The 19,921-nt window shown below is 36.6% G+C and overlaps 1 protein-coding gene across 6 annotated transcripts in view; it reads right to left on the bottom strand.

The window, feature by feature from the left end:
- Positions 1-19,921, bottom strand: part of SENP6 (SUMO specific peptidase 6) — a 118,455-nt gene that overhangs the window by 32,872 nt on the left and 65,662 nt on the right. For all 6 annotated transcript variants that reach the window (XM_003271132.3, XM_030809313.1, XM_030809312.1 and 3 more), the window contains 7 exons: positions 19,311-19,540; positions 15,509-15,676; positions 10,518-10,551; positions 9,931-10,125; positions 8,735-8,961; positions 7,308-7,417; positions 6,770-6,886 (listed from right to left, as the gene is read on the bottom strand). In XM_003271132.3, the coding sequence (XP_003271180.2) occupies positions 6,770-6,886; positions 7,308-7,417; positions 8,735-8,961; positions 9,931-10,125; positions 10,518-10,551; positions 15,509-15,676; positions 19,311-19,540 (1,081 nt within the window). The remainder of the gene's footprint in view (positions 1-6,769; positions 6,887-7,307; positions 7,418-8,734; positions 8,962-9,930; positions 10,126-10,517; positions 10,552-15,508; positions 15,677-19,310; positions 19,541-19,921) is intronic.

Raw genomic sequence — 19,921 nt, forward strand, 5'->3', positions numbered from 1 at the left:
CAACTTGCTCCTGAATGACTACTGGGTAAATGACAAAATGAAAACAGATATAAAGATGTTCTTTGAAACCAGTGAGAACAAAGACACAATGTACCAGAATCTCTTGGACACATTTAAATCACCTTAATTTAAAGCAGTGTGTAGAGGGAAATTTATAGCACTAAATGCCCGCAAGAGAAAGCAGGAAAGATCTAAAATCGACACCCTAACATCACAATTAAAAAAACCGGAGAAGCAAGAGCAAACAAATTCAAAAGCTAGCAGAAAGCAAGAAATAACTAAGATCAAAGCAGAACTGAAGGAGATAGACACACAAAAAATCCTTCAAAAAAATCAATGAATCCAGGAGCTGGTTTTTTGAAAAGATCAACAAAATTGATAGACTGCTAGCAAGACTAATAAAGAAGAAAAGAGAGAAGAATCAAATAGACGCAATAAAAAATGATAAAGGGGATATCACCACTGATCCCACAGAAATACAAACTACCATCTGAGAATAAACACCTCTACGCAAATAAACTAGAAAATCTAGAAAAAATGGATAAATTCCTGGACACATACACCCTCCCAAGACTAAACCAGGAAGAAGTTGAATCTCTAAATAGACCAATAACAGGCTCTGAAATTGAGGCAATAATAGCCTACCAACCAAAAAAAGTCCAGGACCAGATGGATTCACAGCCTAATTCTACCAGAGGTACAAAGAGGAGCTGGTTTCATTCCTTCTGAAACTATTTCAATCAACAGAAAAAGAGGAACTCCTCCCTAACTCGTTTTATGAGGCCAGCATCATCCTGATACCAAAGGCTGGCAGAGACACAACAAAAAAAGAGAATTTCAGACCAATATCCCTGATGAACATTGGTGCGAAAATCCTCAATAAAACACTGGCAAACCAAGTCCAGCAGCACATCAAAAAGCTTATCCACCATGATCAAGTGGGCTTCATCCCTGGGATGCAAGGCTGGTTCAACATACACAAATCAATAAACGTAATCCATCATATAAACAGAAACAATGACAAGAACCACATGATTATCTCAACAGATGCAGAAAAGGCCTTTGACAAAATTCAACAACCCTTCATGCTAAAAACTCTCAATAAACTAGGTATTGATGGGACGTATCTCAAAATAATAAGACTTATTTATGAGAAACCCACAGCCAATATCATACTGAATGGACAAAAACTGGAAGCATTCCCTTTGAAAACCAGCACAAGACAAGGATGCCCTCTCTCATCACTCCTATTCCACATAGTGTTGGAAGTTCTGGCCAGGGCAATCAGGCAAGAGAAAGAAATAAAGGGTATTCAATTAGGAAATGGGGAAGTCAAATTGTCCCTGTTTGCAGATGACATGATTGTGTATTTAGAAACCCCATCATCTCAGCCCAAAATCTCCTTATGTTGATAAGCAACTTCAGCAAAGTCTCAGGATACAAAATCAATGTGCAAAAGTCACAAGCATTCCTATACACCATTAACAGGTAAACAGAGAGCCAAATCATGAGTGAACTCCCATTCACAGTTGCTACAAAGAGAATAAAATACCTAGGAAGCCAACTTACAAGGGATGTGAAGGACCTCTTCAAGGAGAACTACAAACCACTGCTCAACGAAATAAAAGAAGACACAAACAAATGGAAGAACATTCCATTCTCATGGATAGGAAGAATCAATATCGTGAAAATGGCCATACTGTGCAAAGTAATTTATAGATTCAATGTCATCTCCATCAAGCTACCAATGACTTTCCTCACAGAATTAGAAAAAACTACTTTAAAGTTCACATGGAACCAAAAAAGACCCCGCGTCGCCAAGACAATCCTAAGCAAAAACAACAAAGCTGGAGGTATCATGCTACCTGACTTCAAACTATACTACAAAGCTACAGTAACCAAATCAGCATGGTACTGGTACCAAAATGGAGATATAGACTAATGGCACAGAACAGAGGCCTCAGAAATAATACCACACATCTACAACCATCTGATCTTTGACAAACCTGACAAAAACAAGAAATGGGGAAAGGATTCCCTATTTAATAAATGGTGCTGGGAAAACTGGCTAGCCATATGTAGAAAGCTGAAACAGGATCCCTTCCTTACACCTTATACAAAAATTAATTCAAGATGGATTAAAGACTTACATGTTAGACCTAAAACCATAAAAACCCTAGAAGAAAACCTAGGCAATACCATTCAGGACACAGGCATGGGCAAGGACTTCATGACTAAAACACCAAAAGCAATGGCAACAAAAGCCAAAATTGACAAATGGGATCTAATTAAACTAAAGAACTTCCGCACGGCAAAAGAAACTATCATCAGAGTGAACAGGCAACCTACAGAATGAGACAAAATTTTTGCAATCTCCCCATCTGACAAAGGGCTAATATCCAGAATCTACAAAGAACTCAAACAAATTTATAAGAAAAAAACAACCCCATCAAAAAATGGGCAAAGGATATAACAGACACTTCTCAAAAGAAGACATCTGTACAGCGAACAGACACATGAAAAAATGCTCATCATCACTGTTCATCAGAGAAATGGAAATCAAAACCACAATGATATACCATCTCATGCCAGTTAGAATGGCAATCTTTAAAAAGTCAGGAAACAACAGATGCTGGAGAAGATGTGGAGAAATAGGAATGCTTTTACACTGTTGGTGGGAGTGTAAATTAGTTCAACCATTGTGGAAGTCAGTGTGGCGATTCCTCAAGGATCTAGAACTAGAATTACCATTTGACCCAGCAATCCCATTACCTGGTATATACCCAAAGGATTATAAATCATGCTGCTATAAAGACACATGCACACGTATGTTTATTGTGGCACTATTCACAATAGCAAAGACTTGGAACCAACCCAAATGCCCATCAATGATAGACTGGATTAAGAAAATGTGGCACATATACACCATGGAATACTATGCAGCCATAAAAAGATGAGTTCACGTCCTTTGCAGGGACATGGATGAAGCTGGAAACCATCATTCTCAGCAAACTATCACGAGGACAGAAAACCAAACACTGCATGTTCTCACTCACAGGTGGGAACTGAACAATGAGATCACTTGGACACAGGGCGGGGAATGTGTTATCACACACCAGGGCCTGTTGTGGGATGGAGGGCTGGGGGAGGGACAGCATTAGGAGAAATACCTAATATAAGTGATGAGTTGATGGGTACAGCAAACCAACATGGCACATGTATACCTATGTATCAAATCTGCACGTTGTGCACATGTACCCTAGAACTTAAAGTATAATTAAAAAAAAAAAAAGAATATAATCCTGATGTTGAGTAGATCCTGCTGGTTGATGGTGTTGAGTTCTTCTATATCCTTGTTGATTTTCTTTCTAGTTGTTCTATCAATTGTTGAGAGAGGGGTACTAACATCTCCAATTTTATTTGTGGATTTGTCTGTTTCTCCTTTCAGGTCTATCAGTTTTTGCTTCACACATTTTATAGCTCTGTTGTTTAGTACATAGGATTAGTATGTTTTCTTGGTGGATCACTCCTTTATCATTACATAATATCCTTCTTGATCCCTGGTAATTTTCTTTCCTCAGAAGTTTCTTTGTCAGACTCTGCTTTCTTGTGTTTAATATTTGTATGGTATATCTTTTCCATCCTTTTTCTTTCAACCTATTTAATATCATTACTTTGACATTCCTTGTAGACAGTTCACTGATTCCTTCCTCTGTCTTTTCCATTCTGCTATTAAGCCCAGCCCCTGAAGTCATTATTGCAGTTTTGTATTTTGAGTTCTAAAATTTCCATTTGTTTCTTCCTTGTTTTTTATATTTTTGTTTTTTGTAGAGATGAGGATTTTGCTATGTTGCCCAGGCTGGTCTCAAACTCCTGGCCTCAAGTGATCCTCCCACCTTGGCCTCCAAAATTGCTAGGATTACAGGCATGACCCATCCATTTGTTTCTTCTTTATATTGTTCTGAGTTTTCATTTGTTTCATGAGTTGTCATCATGTTCATTAAAACATTTTTATGATGGATGCTGTATCAGTCCATTCTCTCACTGCTCTAAAGAACTACCTGAAATTAGCTGGGTGTGGTGGTGAGTGCCTGTAATCTCAGCTACTTGGGAGGCTGAGGTGGAAGGACTGCTTGAATGTAGAAGGCAAAGCCTGCCGTGGGCCAAGATCGCACCACTGCACTGTAGACTGGGTGACAGAGCAAGACTCCATCTCTTAAAAAAAAAAAAATACCTGAGACTGGGTAATTTATAAAGAAAAGAGGTTTAGTTGACTCACAGATCCACAGGCTGTACAGGAAGCGTAGCTGTGGAGGCCTCAGGAAACTTGGAATCACGAGGGAAGGTGAAGAGGAAGGATGTACATCTTACATGGCCGGAGCAGGAGTAAGAGAGAATGAAGGGGGAGGTGCTACACACTTTTATAAACAACCAGAACTTGTGAGAACTTACTCAATATAACAAGGATAGAAAGGGTGAAATCTGCCCCCAGAATCCAATCACCTCCCACAAGGCCCCTCTTCCAACATTGGGGATTACAAATGAACATGAGATTTGGGCGGGACAAACCCCAACTGTATCAGATGCTTTAAAATCTTTGTCAAATAATTCTAACATTTGTGTCTTCTTGGTGTTAATGCCTATTGATTTTCTTTTCTCATTCAGTTTCAGATCTTCCTGATTCTGGGTAAGGCAAATGATTTTCATTTTGAAACCTGGACATTTTGAGTATTATGGTTTTTGTTTTTGCTGGAAAGTATGTAGAGCAATGTAATTCTTGTGTTTTAGCAGACTTCCTCTAGCACCACACTCCAGTGGGTGGTAGGGTGTTACCTCAGTATTGTGAGGCGGGACTAAAAGTACATGTTCTCTACTAGACCTCCACTGATACCAGAGGGCTCCCTGTTACTGATGGATGGGGGTGGGAGGCCTCCAAGAGGCCTCCACTGATACCATCTCCAATGGAGTTCAGGGGTAACTTGTTACCCCTGGGACTGGGGTGCCAAGTCCAGGCTGTATAGTTGACTTGGGGTCATTGTGAACTCAAAATTATACTTAGCCCTTATCTGCCCTGATCTCTGCTATATTGTTAACACTGAATATAATCTCCTTTAAAACTCTCACTTTCCTTCAATTCTCTTCTTACTTCTTCAACAGCTTTGGAAAAGTTATTCATGGGAGCCTTTTTATTCCCGGTCTATCTCTTAAAATGTAATCTCCAGGATCTGTCCGTATACTCTTTTTCTCATTCTACATCCCTACCTAAGCAATTTCATTCATTCTCACAATTAAACAACATCTTACCATCTCTGTTGGTCAGAACTCAACCAAACTCTGGCACCATTTGCTCAACTGCTTATTGGCACTGTCCTTTTGTTATATCACAGACATCTAAAAGGGAACTTATCCCCTCCTCACCCAAGCCTGTTCTGCTTCTGCATTCACTGCTTTAGTGCCAACATCATTTAGCAGGTCTTTTGAGCCAGAAAACTAGGAGCTACCTGGTACCCTTTTCTCTCCTCCTTAATATCCACTTAATTAGTCCTGGAGTACTACTAATTCTATATACTAAACAATTCTACCTCATAAAACATGTCATCATTTCAACTGAAATATCTTAATTAGGCTTCTTAAATCATCTTAATTAAATTTCCTTAAGTCACTTCTCATCTAGACTTCCACAATGTCATGCCTATCAAAATGGTCTTACAGAAATTCAATTATGATATCATTTCTCTGAACAAAACTTTGCTTTTTAGAACAGTGTGTGTTTGCCCACCAAACTGAGTTGCAACCACCAATAGGCTATAAAATCAATTCAGCAGATTCCAGCATCAATTTTTAAAAGTTTTGTTTTGTTTAATGAAACACAGTATAAGAAACTAGAAAATATTACAGAGAACTATGCATACTGATGCTAAGTTCTGTTTTATTTCATATACATGTCCATTTTATATCACAAACCAGTAAAAACATACAAATTGATACATGTATAAACACATTGCACATAGGTGTATCCATGTGTATGTTGGGTCATAATGTATATTGGGTCATAATGTAAGCTCTTCCAGGAAAGCTTCCTAGTCCCTCATATCTCCCAACCTCCAAAGATAATGAAGCATTCTCTCATCTGCTAGGTCTGTACCATGTTAATGCTTCTATCATTGCTTTAATTCTGTATTTGTGCTTCCTACAAGACCATAAACTTCTAACACTGTACTAGGCATTTTTCCTACTACTTGATATGTACAATCTCATTTAATTCTCACAACTCCTGTTTTGCGGGGTGGGTGTGGGGGTAGAGTTTTGCTTTGTTGACCAGGCTGGAGTGCAGTGGCGCCATCATGGCTCACTGCAACTTCGAACTCATGGGCTCAGGTAATCTTCCTGCCTGAGCCTCCCAAGTGACTGGGACTATAGGTATATGCCTGGCTAATTTTTAATTTTTTTGTGGAGACAAGGTCTCACTTTGTTTCCCAGGCTGGTCCTGAACTCTTGGGCTCAAGCAATCCTCCTACCTTGACCTCCCAAAGTGTCAGGATTATAGACATAAGCCATCTCTCTGGCCCAATTTTCACAACTCTTTAGATAGAATTCTCATTTTTAAAATGTGCAAAGACAGAAACAGATTAAATAACTCCCCAAATGTCACACGGTAAGTGGCAGAAATGGAATTTAAAACTCAAAAAGCCTGACTCTGGAAAACAAAGACATACGATATGACAGAATGTTAAAGATTTAATAAAAGATCAGTGGAAAATTAACTTACTTCAAATAAAAGTCTATAATAACATCATTTAAAAATTCTCCTTCATTTAGACAGTGCAGGTCCTCATTGGTAACGGAGATGCCTCCCTTAGCTGGAGGTGGTGGATATACTATCAACCTGTAACAAAATTAGAAGGCAAGCAAATAAACAAACCTATATATATATACACAACTGAAGTGTAATAAAACAGAGAAAGACATTTAAGATCATTGCAGGCCGGGCGCGGTGGCTCACGCTTGTAATCCCAGCACTTTGGGAGGCCGAGGCGGGCGGATCACGAGGTCAGGAGATCGAGACCACGGTGAAACCCCGTCTCTACTAAAAATACAAAAAGTTAGCTGGGCGTGGTGGCGGGCACCTGTAGTCCCAGCTACTTGGAGAGGCTGAGGCAGGAGAATGGCGTGAACCCGGGAGGCGGAGCTTGCAGTGAGCCGAGATTGCGCCACTGCACTCCAGCCTGGGCGACAGAGTGAGACTCTGTCTCAAAAAAAAAAAAAAAAAAAAAAAATTCATTGCAAATACAAAGGAATTCTCTCACTTTTCTACTGGGCCAATGAAGATGGTGTGGTTTTCTCCAGTTTCTTCTTCTTCATCAAAAAACTGAAATTCTTGTTTGCTTCTAAGTTGTATTTTAGATTCAAATGATACCTGGTAAAGGAAATTAAATTAGCAATTTACAGTCAATTAGGAAAAGTTTCAATAAAAACGGTAAGCACAAGGCAAGAATGCTTTTCAATGCAAAAGGATTAAAAATATGGAACTAAAAAGTATGCATGATACTTAACAATTAAAAACAAGAAACAGGCAAAACTAGGGGCCACTTTCTTATTAGCTGTAACTTCTAGATAGTGTACTCTCCCAACTTATGTAACAGTAATTTTCCAATATCTTACTTCTCTCTCTACTATCTACATTAAATTAGATAATGCTGGTAAAATTCAAATAACCTTTCAAAAAAGCTAAAGTGGTTTTTGCCTCTTAGAGTTCAATGGCTAGGCAATCTATAAGATGTAGGGGCAGAGGCTCAGGGAACACAGTCTAAGGAGTTTCAGCCCTCCATAAAGCTAAGTGAAACAGGGGTTCCTTGGAGGAAAGAACCTTCCTTTGAAGTCTGAGTCCATCCCAGTGGCATTATGCTGCTCTTTTCTTCCTCTGGCACTGTCTCCTATGCAAACTATGCAAAAGAAAGAGAACCATTTCCCTTTCTTCTTTTGTTCTTTTCTCAATCCACTAACTATATTTACAGCTCTTCTCTGGGGAGTCCTTGCTCAACTATCACCAAGATTGCGCTGTGGACAGCCATATTTCCAAGTTTATAGGCAGTGTGAGAGATTTGTTCCCAATAAATTAGGTCAGCAAAGGTAAGTTGCTGTAATAGGAAATAAACTTAGAGTTTTAAAATTATGTTTGTATTATTTACCATTATACTATGTGTTATAGTAGTATTGTGGCCTTCGCTTCAGGTGGCTTCAGAGTTACCTAGCTATATGAATAGTTATTTTAGTACTGGGTACATGTTTTGACAATAAAGATCAAATAGCATGTATTCTTCATTTCTCAAGTTTTCAACCATATATGTCTATATTACATACAAATGTACACCACGGACCACAATTTCTTCAAACCTAAGACACAGGGTAACCAATCCATTTGAATGTAGCAGTGTGTGCATATATGTGTTGGAAGTAGGGTATAAAGAAAAAAGGATGACAGAAAAAATGATGATGAAAAGTAAAGGATAGAATGTGGAGGAACCAAAAATGCTTCTAAGACCTGTATCAAGTGCTATTTGGCACCTACCCACCACTGTTTTGACACAAGGTAGTTTACAAATCACACATAAAAGCAAGTAATTCCGAAATAAAATTAAAAAGATTTAACACTGAAATGAACAGTATTAAAACATATTTCCCTTTAAAACTACCCACAATTTAAGAATATTTTTAAATTTAAAAACATAATTACAGTTTTAATTTTGTTTTCCTTTTGCCCACAACTTCCTTTGATGCTCTCTTCATAGGTTCTTGTACAGGCAACAAGTCTGCCATTAGCTTCTTCAAAGGGAATTTTCGCAAAAAAGTTGGAGATGTTATTCTTTATACCAATTTCATTAATGATACTTTCGAATACCATATTTGCCTGAGGATCAAGGCCATTTTGAAAAATTAAAATTATATATTGTTCTTCCAAATCTGAAAAGAAATAAATATAAGTCTAAAAAAACAAAAGAAGTAAATAGATACTTTTAAAAGGAGTAATTATTAATTCTTTCCAGGAAGATAATCAGAAATCCCAGTATAAAGGTCCACAACAATGTCTGACATACAGTGGATACACAACAATCACTGGAAAGACCAGTATGTATTACATGCCAAGGTCACCTAAGTTATTGGAAGGAACCAGAATACATTAGTCTAACAACAGTTCAAGAACAAATCTATTCACGTATGTAACTAATTTACTTCATCTAATAAATCTAAATCTATAGTCTTAAAGATATAATAGTTAACATTTTTGTCAAACACAGAAAATTGCCACGTGAACTGGTAGTATCTCAAGAAAATCTAACTGCAAAACAGCTTTTCACTAATGTGCCAACTCTTGCAGACTTAGTGGTAGCTAACACTTTTTCATAATTAAGCTGAAGCAGCAATTACTGCTGAAATGTGTGTATCTTCTAAGCAGTCAAGCCATGCTTTAAGTGTTAAAGGTGAAGGAAAAAAACCTGGAGAACCACACCTACGTATTATAAAGATTTAAGGCCCATTTTAGGAACTTAACAACTTCCTATTCAGGCCAAGTTTCAAGATTTCCAGATTTATATGGCTGATTTACATTTAATATTCCTATCAGTTAAAAATTTTTATTTTACTCAGATTACAGTGTTAGTTAAGAGTGCAGATCTTTTGGGTTTTAATCACTTAGAAACCTTCTAAATGAGTAAGTCTGGGTTTTATCTTCAGCCCTTCCACTTTCTGTGAGTTTTTCCTCATCTGTAAAATGGAGAAAGTAATATCTATTTCACAAGGTAGCTGTGAGAATTGTAGATAATACACATCTAAGGCATCTGTCAAAGTGCACTCACATTTTGCTATTCAACAGATATTATAAATACAATATCTATTATAATTATCTATTATAATCTGTTTTACACAACTTACTCGTTAATTTATTTATTCCTTTATAATCATTCCAAACCTTATCCTCCTTATTCATTTGCAGTTGCATGCTCAGCTTTTGATAAACTGCTGGAATTGCTTGAAGAAACACTACAGGTAATTTTCGGACATTACACCATTCACATTTAGTTAGATCAGAGGTATTTAAAATAATCTCTACAGGATCGTGGTCTGGTTCTGGAGGAAAACAAATGGAAATGGAAAAATAATTATTAAGAGGGTAATATCATGAATGGGGGAAACTGTGAGGAAATACAAGTTTAAATAAATGTAAGCACATATTTATTATGCTCTATAAATCAATACTCTTGTGGGTAATAAAAAAAATCTTTATAACTGCCTTGAAGAAGCTTTTTTATTTTTTCCAAATGAAAAGGGGTTTCTAAAAAGTTAGGCTCTGTGATATTTCTGAATGAAATTACACCAAGATATATGCCCTTTGATAAGAAGATATATGTAACAACTAACCATCTTAATAAATTCTATGAATATTACTTAATCTTTTATTCCTGTAAAGTGCTTTGGTGTAAAGAAAGCTTTATTGAGTAAAAAGACATAAAATAGCTTACCGTCTAGCTGTATCTTGATAAAATCTAAACAAAACTAAAAAAAAAGATGAATTAGTATTGCTCTAGACTTACAAAGAAAGGCAGGCTTCACTTTTTTATTCAAATACTTAGAATGTTTCTTATATTACTCGTTTATCTCTTAAAATCCCACGGAGAAGTTGGTATAACATTATAATTAACACCTAAATATTGCTTACCTAAACTCACTAACTGCTAAACTGTTAACATCTTGCCACATCCCTTCCATCAGTCTTTCTTTTCTTTTTTTTAACTTTTATTTTAGGTTCATGGGTACATGTTATGTAGGTAAATTGCAAGTCATGGGGGTTTGACTTTCATTCAATGGTTTTCGCATCATTGAAGGTCCTTGCTTGAATTACTTATTACTGGTGGTTACAAAATGGTATTTTCTAACTAATTATTTCAATGTGGAAAAGGAACATTAAGCCTATTACAGCCTGAATTATTTTACAGAAGAGAGATTCAAAAAAGGAGGCAAGTATTTTGAAATGCATTAAAAAACAAGATAAATGAATATATACAGGGATGAACAGATAAATGGAAAGCAAATACAATAAAATGCTAACAGTAAAATTTAGCTGGGAGTTAGATAAATGTTCACCGCAAAATTCTTTCAACTTTTCAGTGTGAAGATTTTCATAATATAAAAAGAGAAAGGAAATATAAAATAAATTTAGCAATTACTACAATAATTAATTGCAAAGTCTAGAATATCACTAAACATACTTTCTAAAGATTGCATCTGAAAGGAATGTGTTAAGTGGTTTCTCTGGGAAGTAACAAATTATTTGGGGACATTAAGCATGGGTACCAGCAGGGAATGGTGGCTTTTAACTGTTATCCCAGCATTTTGGGAGGATCACTTGAGCCCAAGAGTTTAAGACCAGCATGGCCAACACGGTGAAACCCCATCTCTACTAAAAGTATAAAAAATGAGCCAGGCATGGTAATGCATGCCTGTAATCCCAGCTACTCAGGAGGCTGAGGCAGGAGAATCGCTTGAACCCAGGAGGCAGAGGTTGCAATGAGCCGAGATTGTGCCACTGCACTCCAGCCTGGGCAAAAATAGTGAGACATCATCTCAAAAAAAGAAAAATTTACCTGGGTATAGATGGCATGTGCCTATAGTCCCAACTACTCTGGGGCCTGAGGTGGAAGGATTGCTTGTGCCTAGGAGCTCAAGTTTACAGTTAGCTATGACTGCAGCACTGAACTCCAGCCTGGGCAACAAAGACAGACCTCATCATTTAAAAAAAGAGTACTGTAGCTTGTGAAACATTCTAGCATACGTGGATGTTGACACTATGTTTTGGAAAAATGTTAGCTGATTCAAAAAGTGTCAATAATGATGACATAAAGCATTCACTCATTCATTTATTTATTTGAGAATGAGTCTCGCTCTGTCACCCAAGCTGGAATGCAGTGGCACAATCTTGGCTCATTGCAACTTCCACCTCCCGGGTTCAAGTGATTCTTCTGCCTCAGCCTCCCTAGTAGCTGGGGTTACGGGTGCACGCCACCACACCCCACTAATTTTTGTAGTCTTAGTAGAGATGGGCTTTTACCATGTTGACCAGGCTGGTCTGAAATTCCTGACTTCAAGTGATCCACCTGCCTCAGCCTCCCAAAATGCTAGGATTACAGCCACCACACCTGGCTGACATAAAGCATTTAAATAAAATTGCTGCATAAGATAAAGGAATTGAAGGAAGTTATATCTAAATATTTGTCATTTAGAAATATGTAAGTAAGTCACACATTAATATTACAAGTAGACACTTAGCTGGGCGCAGTGGCTCACACCTGTAATCCCAGCACTTTGGGAGGCCAAGGCGGGTGGATCACCTGAGGTCGAGTTTGAGACCAGCCTGGCCAAGATGATATAAACCCATCTCTACTAAAAATACAAAAATTAGCCAGGCATGGTGGCAGGCACCTGTAATCTCAGCTACTCAAGAGGCTGAGGTAGGAGAATTGCTGGAACCCATGAGGTGGAGGCTGCAGTGAGCCGAGATTGCGCCACTGCACTCCAGCCTGGGCTGACAACAGTGAGACTCGGTCTCCAAAAAAAAAAAAAAGTAGACATTGTTCTATTTCATCTACACTGTGAAAGTTTCTAAATTTAAACTGAATGAAAACCTTGGTTTTATATCTTCTCATTTGAAAAATGAATTTGTGCATATGTGGTATTCCTAATAATATATGCCATTTTACTTCTTTAAAAAAGCACTTGCTTTTAGGCTGGGCGCGGTGGCTCACGCTTGTAATCCCAGCACTTTGGGAGGCCGAGGCGGGTGGATCACGAGGTCAGGAGATCGAGACCACAGTGGAACCCGGTCTCTACTAAAAATACAAAAAAATTAGCCGGGCGTGGTGGCGGGCGCCTGTAGTCCCAGCTACTCGGAGAGGCTGAGGCAGGAGAATGGCGTGAACCCGGGAGGCGGAGCTTGCAGTGAGCCGAGATTGCGCCACTGCACTCCAGCCTGGGCGACAGAGCGAGACTCCGTCTCAAAAAAAAAAAAAAAAAAGCACTTGCTTTTAAATAAAATGGACACTTCTAAATAATGCCAATTGGCCGGGCGCAGTGGCTCACACCTATAATCCCAGCACTTTGGGAGGCTGAGGCGGGTGGATCATGAGGTCAAGAGATCGAGACCATCCTGGCTAACACAGTGAAACTCCGTCTCTACTAAAAATATAAAAAAATTAGCTGGACGTGGTGGCTGGTGCCTGTAGTACCAGCTACTCGGGAGGCTGAGGCAGGAGAATGGCACGAACCCAAGAGGCAGAGCTTGCAGTGAGCCGAGATCGCGCCACTGCACTCCAGCCTGGGCAACAGAGTGAGACTGTCTCAAAAAAAAAAAAAATAAATAAATAAAAATAATAATGCCAATTATATCACTGAGCAAATTAAAATGATTAAATTATCTAATAAACAAGTGTAGAATTTTATAAAACATTAAATGTAGTAAAACATTTAAAACCTGTTTCTCAGATTAATCATAACTTGGCAAATAAATCATTTCACTACAAAACATAAGGAAGTTATGTTCAAGAAGAAGAAGAAAATATCAAATCATCTTTTTATTTACACTATCTGAAGAAGATACAGATCCACTAATTATTCTTCAATGAAGAATGTCCTTTGCGAAAAATCTCATGCTACAAGTAAGGTTAATACCACACTGCAAATTTCCACATTATATTTTTTGGCTGGAAAATTTCATTTAGCATTGTAATTTTTTAAACTGACACATTTTATGTTACATATACTGCCTTTTATTTTTTTAACTAAATTTACAAAGTTTTTCTTCCCTGTAGCAAATACAACCTATCAGAAAAAATTCATCCAAATTTTAATGTAGTTCTTCATAAACAGCTTTAAGACTAAATATGCAACTTTCTAATTAAATGTCTAAATCACCAGCAAAACCTTACTCATCACACTGAAGAGTTATAAATAACAGCATTAATGTGGGAGAAAGCCATAAAAGTTACAGGGCACTCCTGAAAATTTTTGAGGTGCAAAGTGACACAGAGTGACATTTTTGTTAATTGATAGAAACCAGGAAAGACAGTCTGCAGTATGAGGGCTGTAACAAAATACAAATTTCATAAATCCCTAAAAACACTGACATATGTTACACTATTATTGGGCAATAAAGGGTAGACAATTTATATATAATTTGCTTTGAATCTCCAGGGTACTTCTGAAACTTTTAGTTTTTAAATTGTGAGAAGCTTAGGGTTTTTGATGGAAAAGAAAAATTTGCTGGATTCCCATAGAGCTGTGCTCTGTGAAGAAATCAGGTTCACATTTCATTTTCTCCTATAAACAATTTTTTTTCTTTTGATCATATTGTATCCTAGAACCATGAACCTTTACCAGAAAAGAAAGTTATTATTCATTACATTAAATAACAAAATACCTTACAACTTTCCTGCTGTGATATAATTATTTCTCTCTTTTTTTCTGTTTTTTGAGACAGAGTCTTGATCTGTCACCCAAGCTGGAGTGCAGTGGCGCCGTCTCGGCTCACTGCAACCTTTGCCTCCCGGGTTCAAGCAATTCTCCTGCCTCAGCCTCCCGAGCAGCTGGGACTACAGGCACACGCCACTGCTCCCGGCTAATTTTTCTATTTTTAGTAGAGATGGGGTTTTAGCATATTAGCCAGGCTGGTCTCAAACTCCTGACCTTGTGATCCAGCTGCCTTGGCCTCCCAAAGTGCTGGGATTACAGGCATGAGACACCGCGCCCGGCAATAAGTTCTCTTAAAGACAAGTGCTTTATGTAAAAAGGACAATATTAGTTTGAAAGAAGAGATGGAAACAAATAGGGACACCAAGTTAAGACATTATAAAATAAAGGCTTACAGAACACACACAGTGCTTTATACAGTTAATCTAGCAACAATGTTTATAATACATTAGAGAAAAAAATAATGACTAAGAAGGCTAGTTAAGGAGATTATATTAAAATTTCAAACAGAAAATAAAAACTTGGATTGGTGGCAGAATAGTAAGTGCACAGGTATAATAGTAAGTACACAAAGTCCTTTGGGCAGCCATTATAGAACAATAATCTATTTCTAGGAGTCTTGATGCTACAATACGTTTTCCAGCAGACCCCAAAGCTTCTGGAATCTTCATTCACTCACTACAGTTCTTTAATATATTCTTTTCATGCACTTAGCTGGCATGATACTAAAACAGTAACACACTAGAAGGTTTTCTAACTCATTGAAAGTTTCATGTAGTAAGCTGGCATGATAATAACAACATATTGGAAGGTTTTCTGATTTTAATGGTGAGGAGCTACTATTTATATACTCTTAAAGCAATGTGAAATCTTGAACTAAGTTTGATATTCCATTAAATATTTTAACTTATAAATTTTAAATATATCAGCTTTAGCAATGGAATTTTTAATGTTATAATTGGTATAGTAAAAAGCTTAAGAATGTACTTACAATTACAGGCTCTGTTAACAGCCGGAAGAGTGTTCCTACTCGTATACTCCGACAGTTTAAAATGACACTGTCAAAGGAACTTTGGCAGCTTAAAGCTAAAGGATCTGGAGGTTCTTGAGAAAACACTTTACGACGTTTTAGAGGTGTGTTGATAATAGAATTGCCAAACTAAAAAGGAAAAGAAAATTTTCACTTAATAATTTACTAAAATAAGACTGCAAGCTAAGTATAAACATACGCAAAGACTCAATATAAGAAATGTAAATATCACAACATAAAATGGATTTCCCTTCAACAGTGTTAGATAAAATTAAAATTCATGGTTTTTATATAACAGTAAATCCTTGTATCTTATTTAGCTATACTTTAGTTGTTATTTAAATTTGAGTAATAGTATGGCAGTCAGGAATAGTACTCTGGGAATCAGACTGCCTGGATTCAAACAGCCACACCACCTTTTAAAGATGTGATCTTGGCCGGGCGCGGTGGCTCACACCTGTACTCCCAGCACTTTGGGAGGCCGAGACGGGTGGATCATCTGAGGTCAGGAGTTCGAGACCAGCCTGCCCAACACAGTGAAACCTCGTCTCTACTAAAAGTACAAAAAATTAGCTGGGTGTGGTGGCAGGTGCCTGTAATCCCGGCTACTCAGGAGGCTGAGGCAGGAGAATTGCTTAAACCTGGGAGGTGAAGGTTGCAGTGAGCTGAGAATGCACCACTGCACTCCAGCCTGGGCAACAAGATCGAAATCCCTTCTAAAAAAAAAAAAAAAAAAATCTGATCTTGTAAAACTTAATAACTTACGTAAGTTTTGGTTCCCTAAACTCTAAAATATGTAGAGTAAGAGTACCCACTCAACTGAGTTAATGCATAAAAAGCAGTTTAGCAGAGTGCTTCATGCACAGTAAAATGCTGCTAGTTATAGTGGCAGTGATACTTGAATTAAATCAGCAATTCTTTAGAAAGCAAGCAATTTAGGGGAATTGTTATTTCCATTACAAAATAACCCTTCCTTATATATTTACATATTTTAAATTATTTTCATCTGTTAAATTATGATTCCAGTCACTTCCAAATAGAAATTAATCATAAACACTTCATATAGGTATGTAATTTTAATTAAAAGTAATTATATTAGTATCTTTATTATCATCACAAGAATAAAACAATATCTTGACAGAAAATAAGGGAAAAGAATGTCCATCATTCCCATTATCCTTCTAAAGGTATTTCTACCATCTATGTCATAGGAAAAAAATGCATTTTAAGCAAAATATGATCATATATATGATATAAAATCATATATATGATTTTGTAAACTGCTTTTTCAGGCTTATTAACAGATTTATCATTAATATTTTCCATTATTATTATTTTTTGAGATGGAGTCTCACTCTGTCGCACAGGCTGGAGTGCAGTGGCATGATCTCGGCTCACCGTAACCTCCACCTCCCTAGGGGGTTCAAGCAATTCTCCTACCTCAGCCTCCCAAGTAGCTGGGATTATAGGCACACGCCACCACGCCTGGCTAATTTTTTTGTATTTTTAGTAGAGACAGGGTTTTACTATGTTGGCCAGACTGGTCTCGAGCTCCTGACCTCAGGCAATCTGCCCACCTCGGCCTCCCAAAGTGCTGGGATTACAGGCGTGAGCCACCGCATCCGGCCTATTTTCCCTTATTATTAAAGAAAGCTGTTAGAGAGGTTTAAAAGTGTTTTGTTTTGTTTTTAGCTGTAGAGTTGTATCTTCAAATGAGAGGTTATTTAGCTCGCTAATAAAGCAGGAAAGAGCTGCTCCAGTTGAATCTACAGTAAAGGATTTAGTCTAGAATTTGAATGGTCCACATCCTCCACGGAGCATCATCAAAGACAGTACACACTGAGGTACCCTTATGATTCAGTGTGCCAGTCTGAAAACTGCTCATCTAAAAATTCCATTACATGGAAATTCATCATTAATTTAACTGAACTCATATGCTGGACATCTAAGTTCTTTCCAATCTCTTGCGATAGCAAACCATTCTTCAAAGAGCATTTTTGCAGTCCAGTCAATTGTGGTACACATTTAGAATTACTGCCAAACTGCCCTCAACAGTTACACCAACTTATACACTCCACATTCCACTTCTCCAAACACTGATCAAGACGAGACAATATCATAGTTTTAAAATTTTCAGCAATCTGAAGTTCACAAAAGGTATTTTAATTTCATTTTCACTACTTTGATTACTATGTTTTTTTGAATTCTATTCATTTCCTTTCCTTATTTCCCTATGGTTTGCCTCTATTTCTTGATTTTTTTAAAATTAAAAATATACAAAGGACCACTTTACACTTTGTCACATAGCTTACTATTTTTCCATTTGCATCTACCTATCAAATTGTTTAGAGTGTTTTTCTACACTGTTCTACTTTTCATTTAATCAAACATATTCATCTCTTCATTTATTATTTTTGCTTGTGCTACCATGTTGGAAAGGCATTCTGTAAGATTATATAAAAATATTAACCCAGCTGGGTGCAGTGGCTTGCACCTGTAATCCCAGCCTGGATGATAGAGCAAGATCCCCCCCCTTTAAATAAGTAAATCAATAAACCCATATATTTTTCTATTATCCTTATGATTACTTTTGTTGTTTTTCATTTTTTAAGGATCCCATCCTAACAACCAAGTATATATGTTCCCATATTTGTATCTGTACTCCCATGAACACTGACATGTATAAACACATACGTATAGAATTTAACATACAAGTTTATTATTTTATAAAAATATTCGTACTAAAGTAATATACACATATTTCCTTATTTTGGTATTCTCACATAACAGTACCAGGCAGAAATCCTCAAAGTCACTGATATAAGTTCTAATTTTTATTTTCAATGGCTGCATCATATGGATATACCATAACTTCTTCAGCCATATCCATATTAACAGGCAATGATTTTGTTTGCCAATAATCATGTTTGCATATAAAGCCTTACGTTCTGGGGAAGAGATGGAGTCTAAGAAATTAATTATTTGGTCAAATAGTACACACTAAAAATTTTTTAATGGTCATTTTTACATTTCTTTCCCAAAAGACTATAGTAACTTTCTTTTCCATCAGCAAATTGGGAAAGTGTCCTTTCCCTTGGATCCTTGACAACAGCACATATTAATTGATTTTGTAACAATTTTTAAAGTCCACTGAATACAGTTATATTTCATTTTCCTTAATTTGCACTTTTCATGTGGTAGTTTACTACATGAATTTTCTATTTTTGTCCATTCTTATCCTTTGTTCATTTTGTTTTTATCCTGTAATTTTTAAGAGTTCTTAGTCTATTACAGACATTAAAATATTATGTCATCTGCATTACAAATAGTTGTTCCAGATACATTGTCTATTGACATCATTCATATTACCTTTTTCCATGTGAACTTTTTGAAATTTTTATAGTAAAATATAAAACATAATATAATGAAACATAATATCATAGTAAAACATATCCCTGTTAAAATGACTTCTCTCCTCTGCTAGATTTTATAAGAAATTTTTGTACATACTGACATTTTATTGTAAGGTTGATACTGTGTTTTCTTGTTGAATTTTTTATACTTTAAGCCTTAAGTTTAATTGAAACTTATTTTTGTATATGGCTTAATGTTCTTCCAAATAATCTCCCATGTGGTATTTAAACCCCACTTAATGAATAATCCATCATTTTCTCCTGGCACTACCAAACTGCCTTCTAAAAATAATTAACACCCCAAAATGGAGACATTAATCTGAACAAATGTCAACAAATGTGAAAAGTACCTGGTCTTTCATTCTTGCTTTTCTTGGCAATGTAACTGTATTTAACTCTGAGTCTTCTGGAATGCTTCGTAGTTCACGCTCTACTCTGCAAGTATTTTCATTTAGCGCTGCTTCTACTTTTCCAGTGGATGGTGCAGGGGAAGAACAAGCTGAATCAGCAGGCTGAGGAGATATGCTCTCTCTTCTGTTAGTTCTGTCGTTGTCATCATCATCATCACTGGACAAAATGACTAAAAGTATTTTAATAATTTATAATTTATATTAAAACTATAGTTATAATTTTATATTTCATTTCTGTCCATTAAAAATGCAAATAAATTACCAAAGTGGAAAATATACTGAATTTGCTTTGGACCTCCTCCAGATCTAAAATTAATAAAAATGAATGAAGATACAATCCACTCTATCTGATAAAAAGTTAAATCTGAAGAAAGCATTAAGACTTGGTATCTTTTAAAAAAATATGATACAAATACAAAATTTGATTTTACAGTCCATCACCACTCACCCAAACAGCAATATCAGCAAGTTACAGGAACAGTAGGTCTATTTCAGAGTCCCAAAAAATTTAAAGTGTAAAAAATAATTTACACACAACTTGTTCGCAAAAC

Source organism: Nomascus leucogenys, chromosome 3, assembly GCF_006542625.1.
Source record: "Nomascus leucogenys isolate Asia chromosome 3, Asia_NLE_v1, whole genome shotgun sequence".
NCBI lineage: Eukaryota > Metazoa > Chordata > Mammalia > Primates > Hylobatidae > Nomascus > Nomascus leucogenys.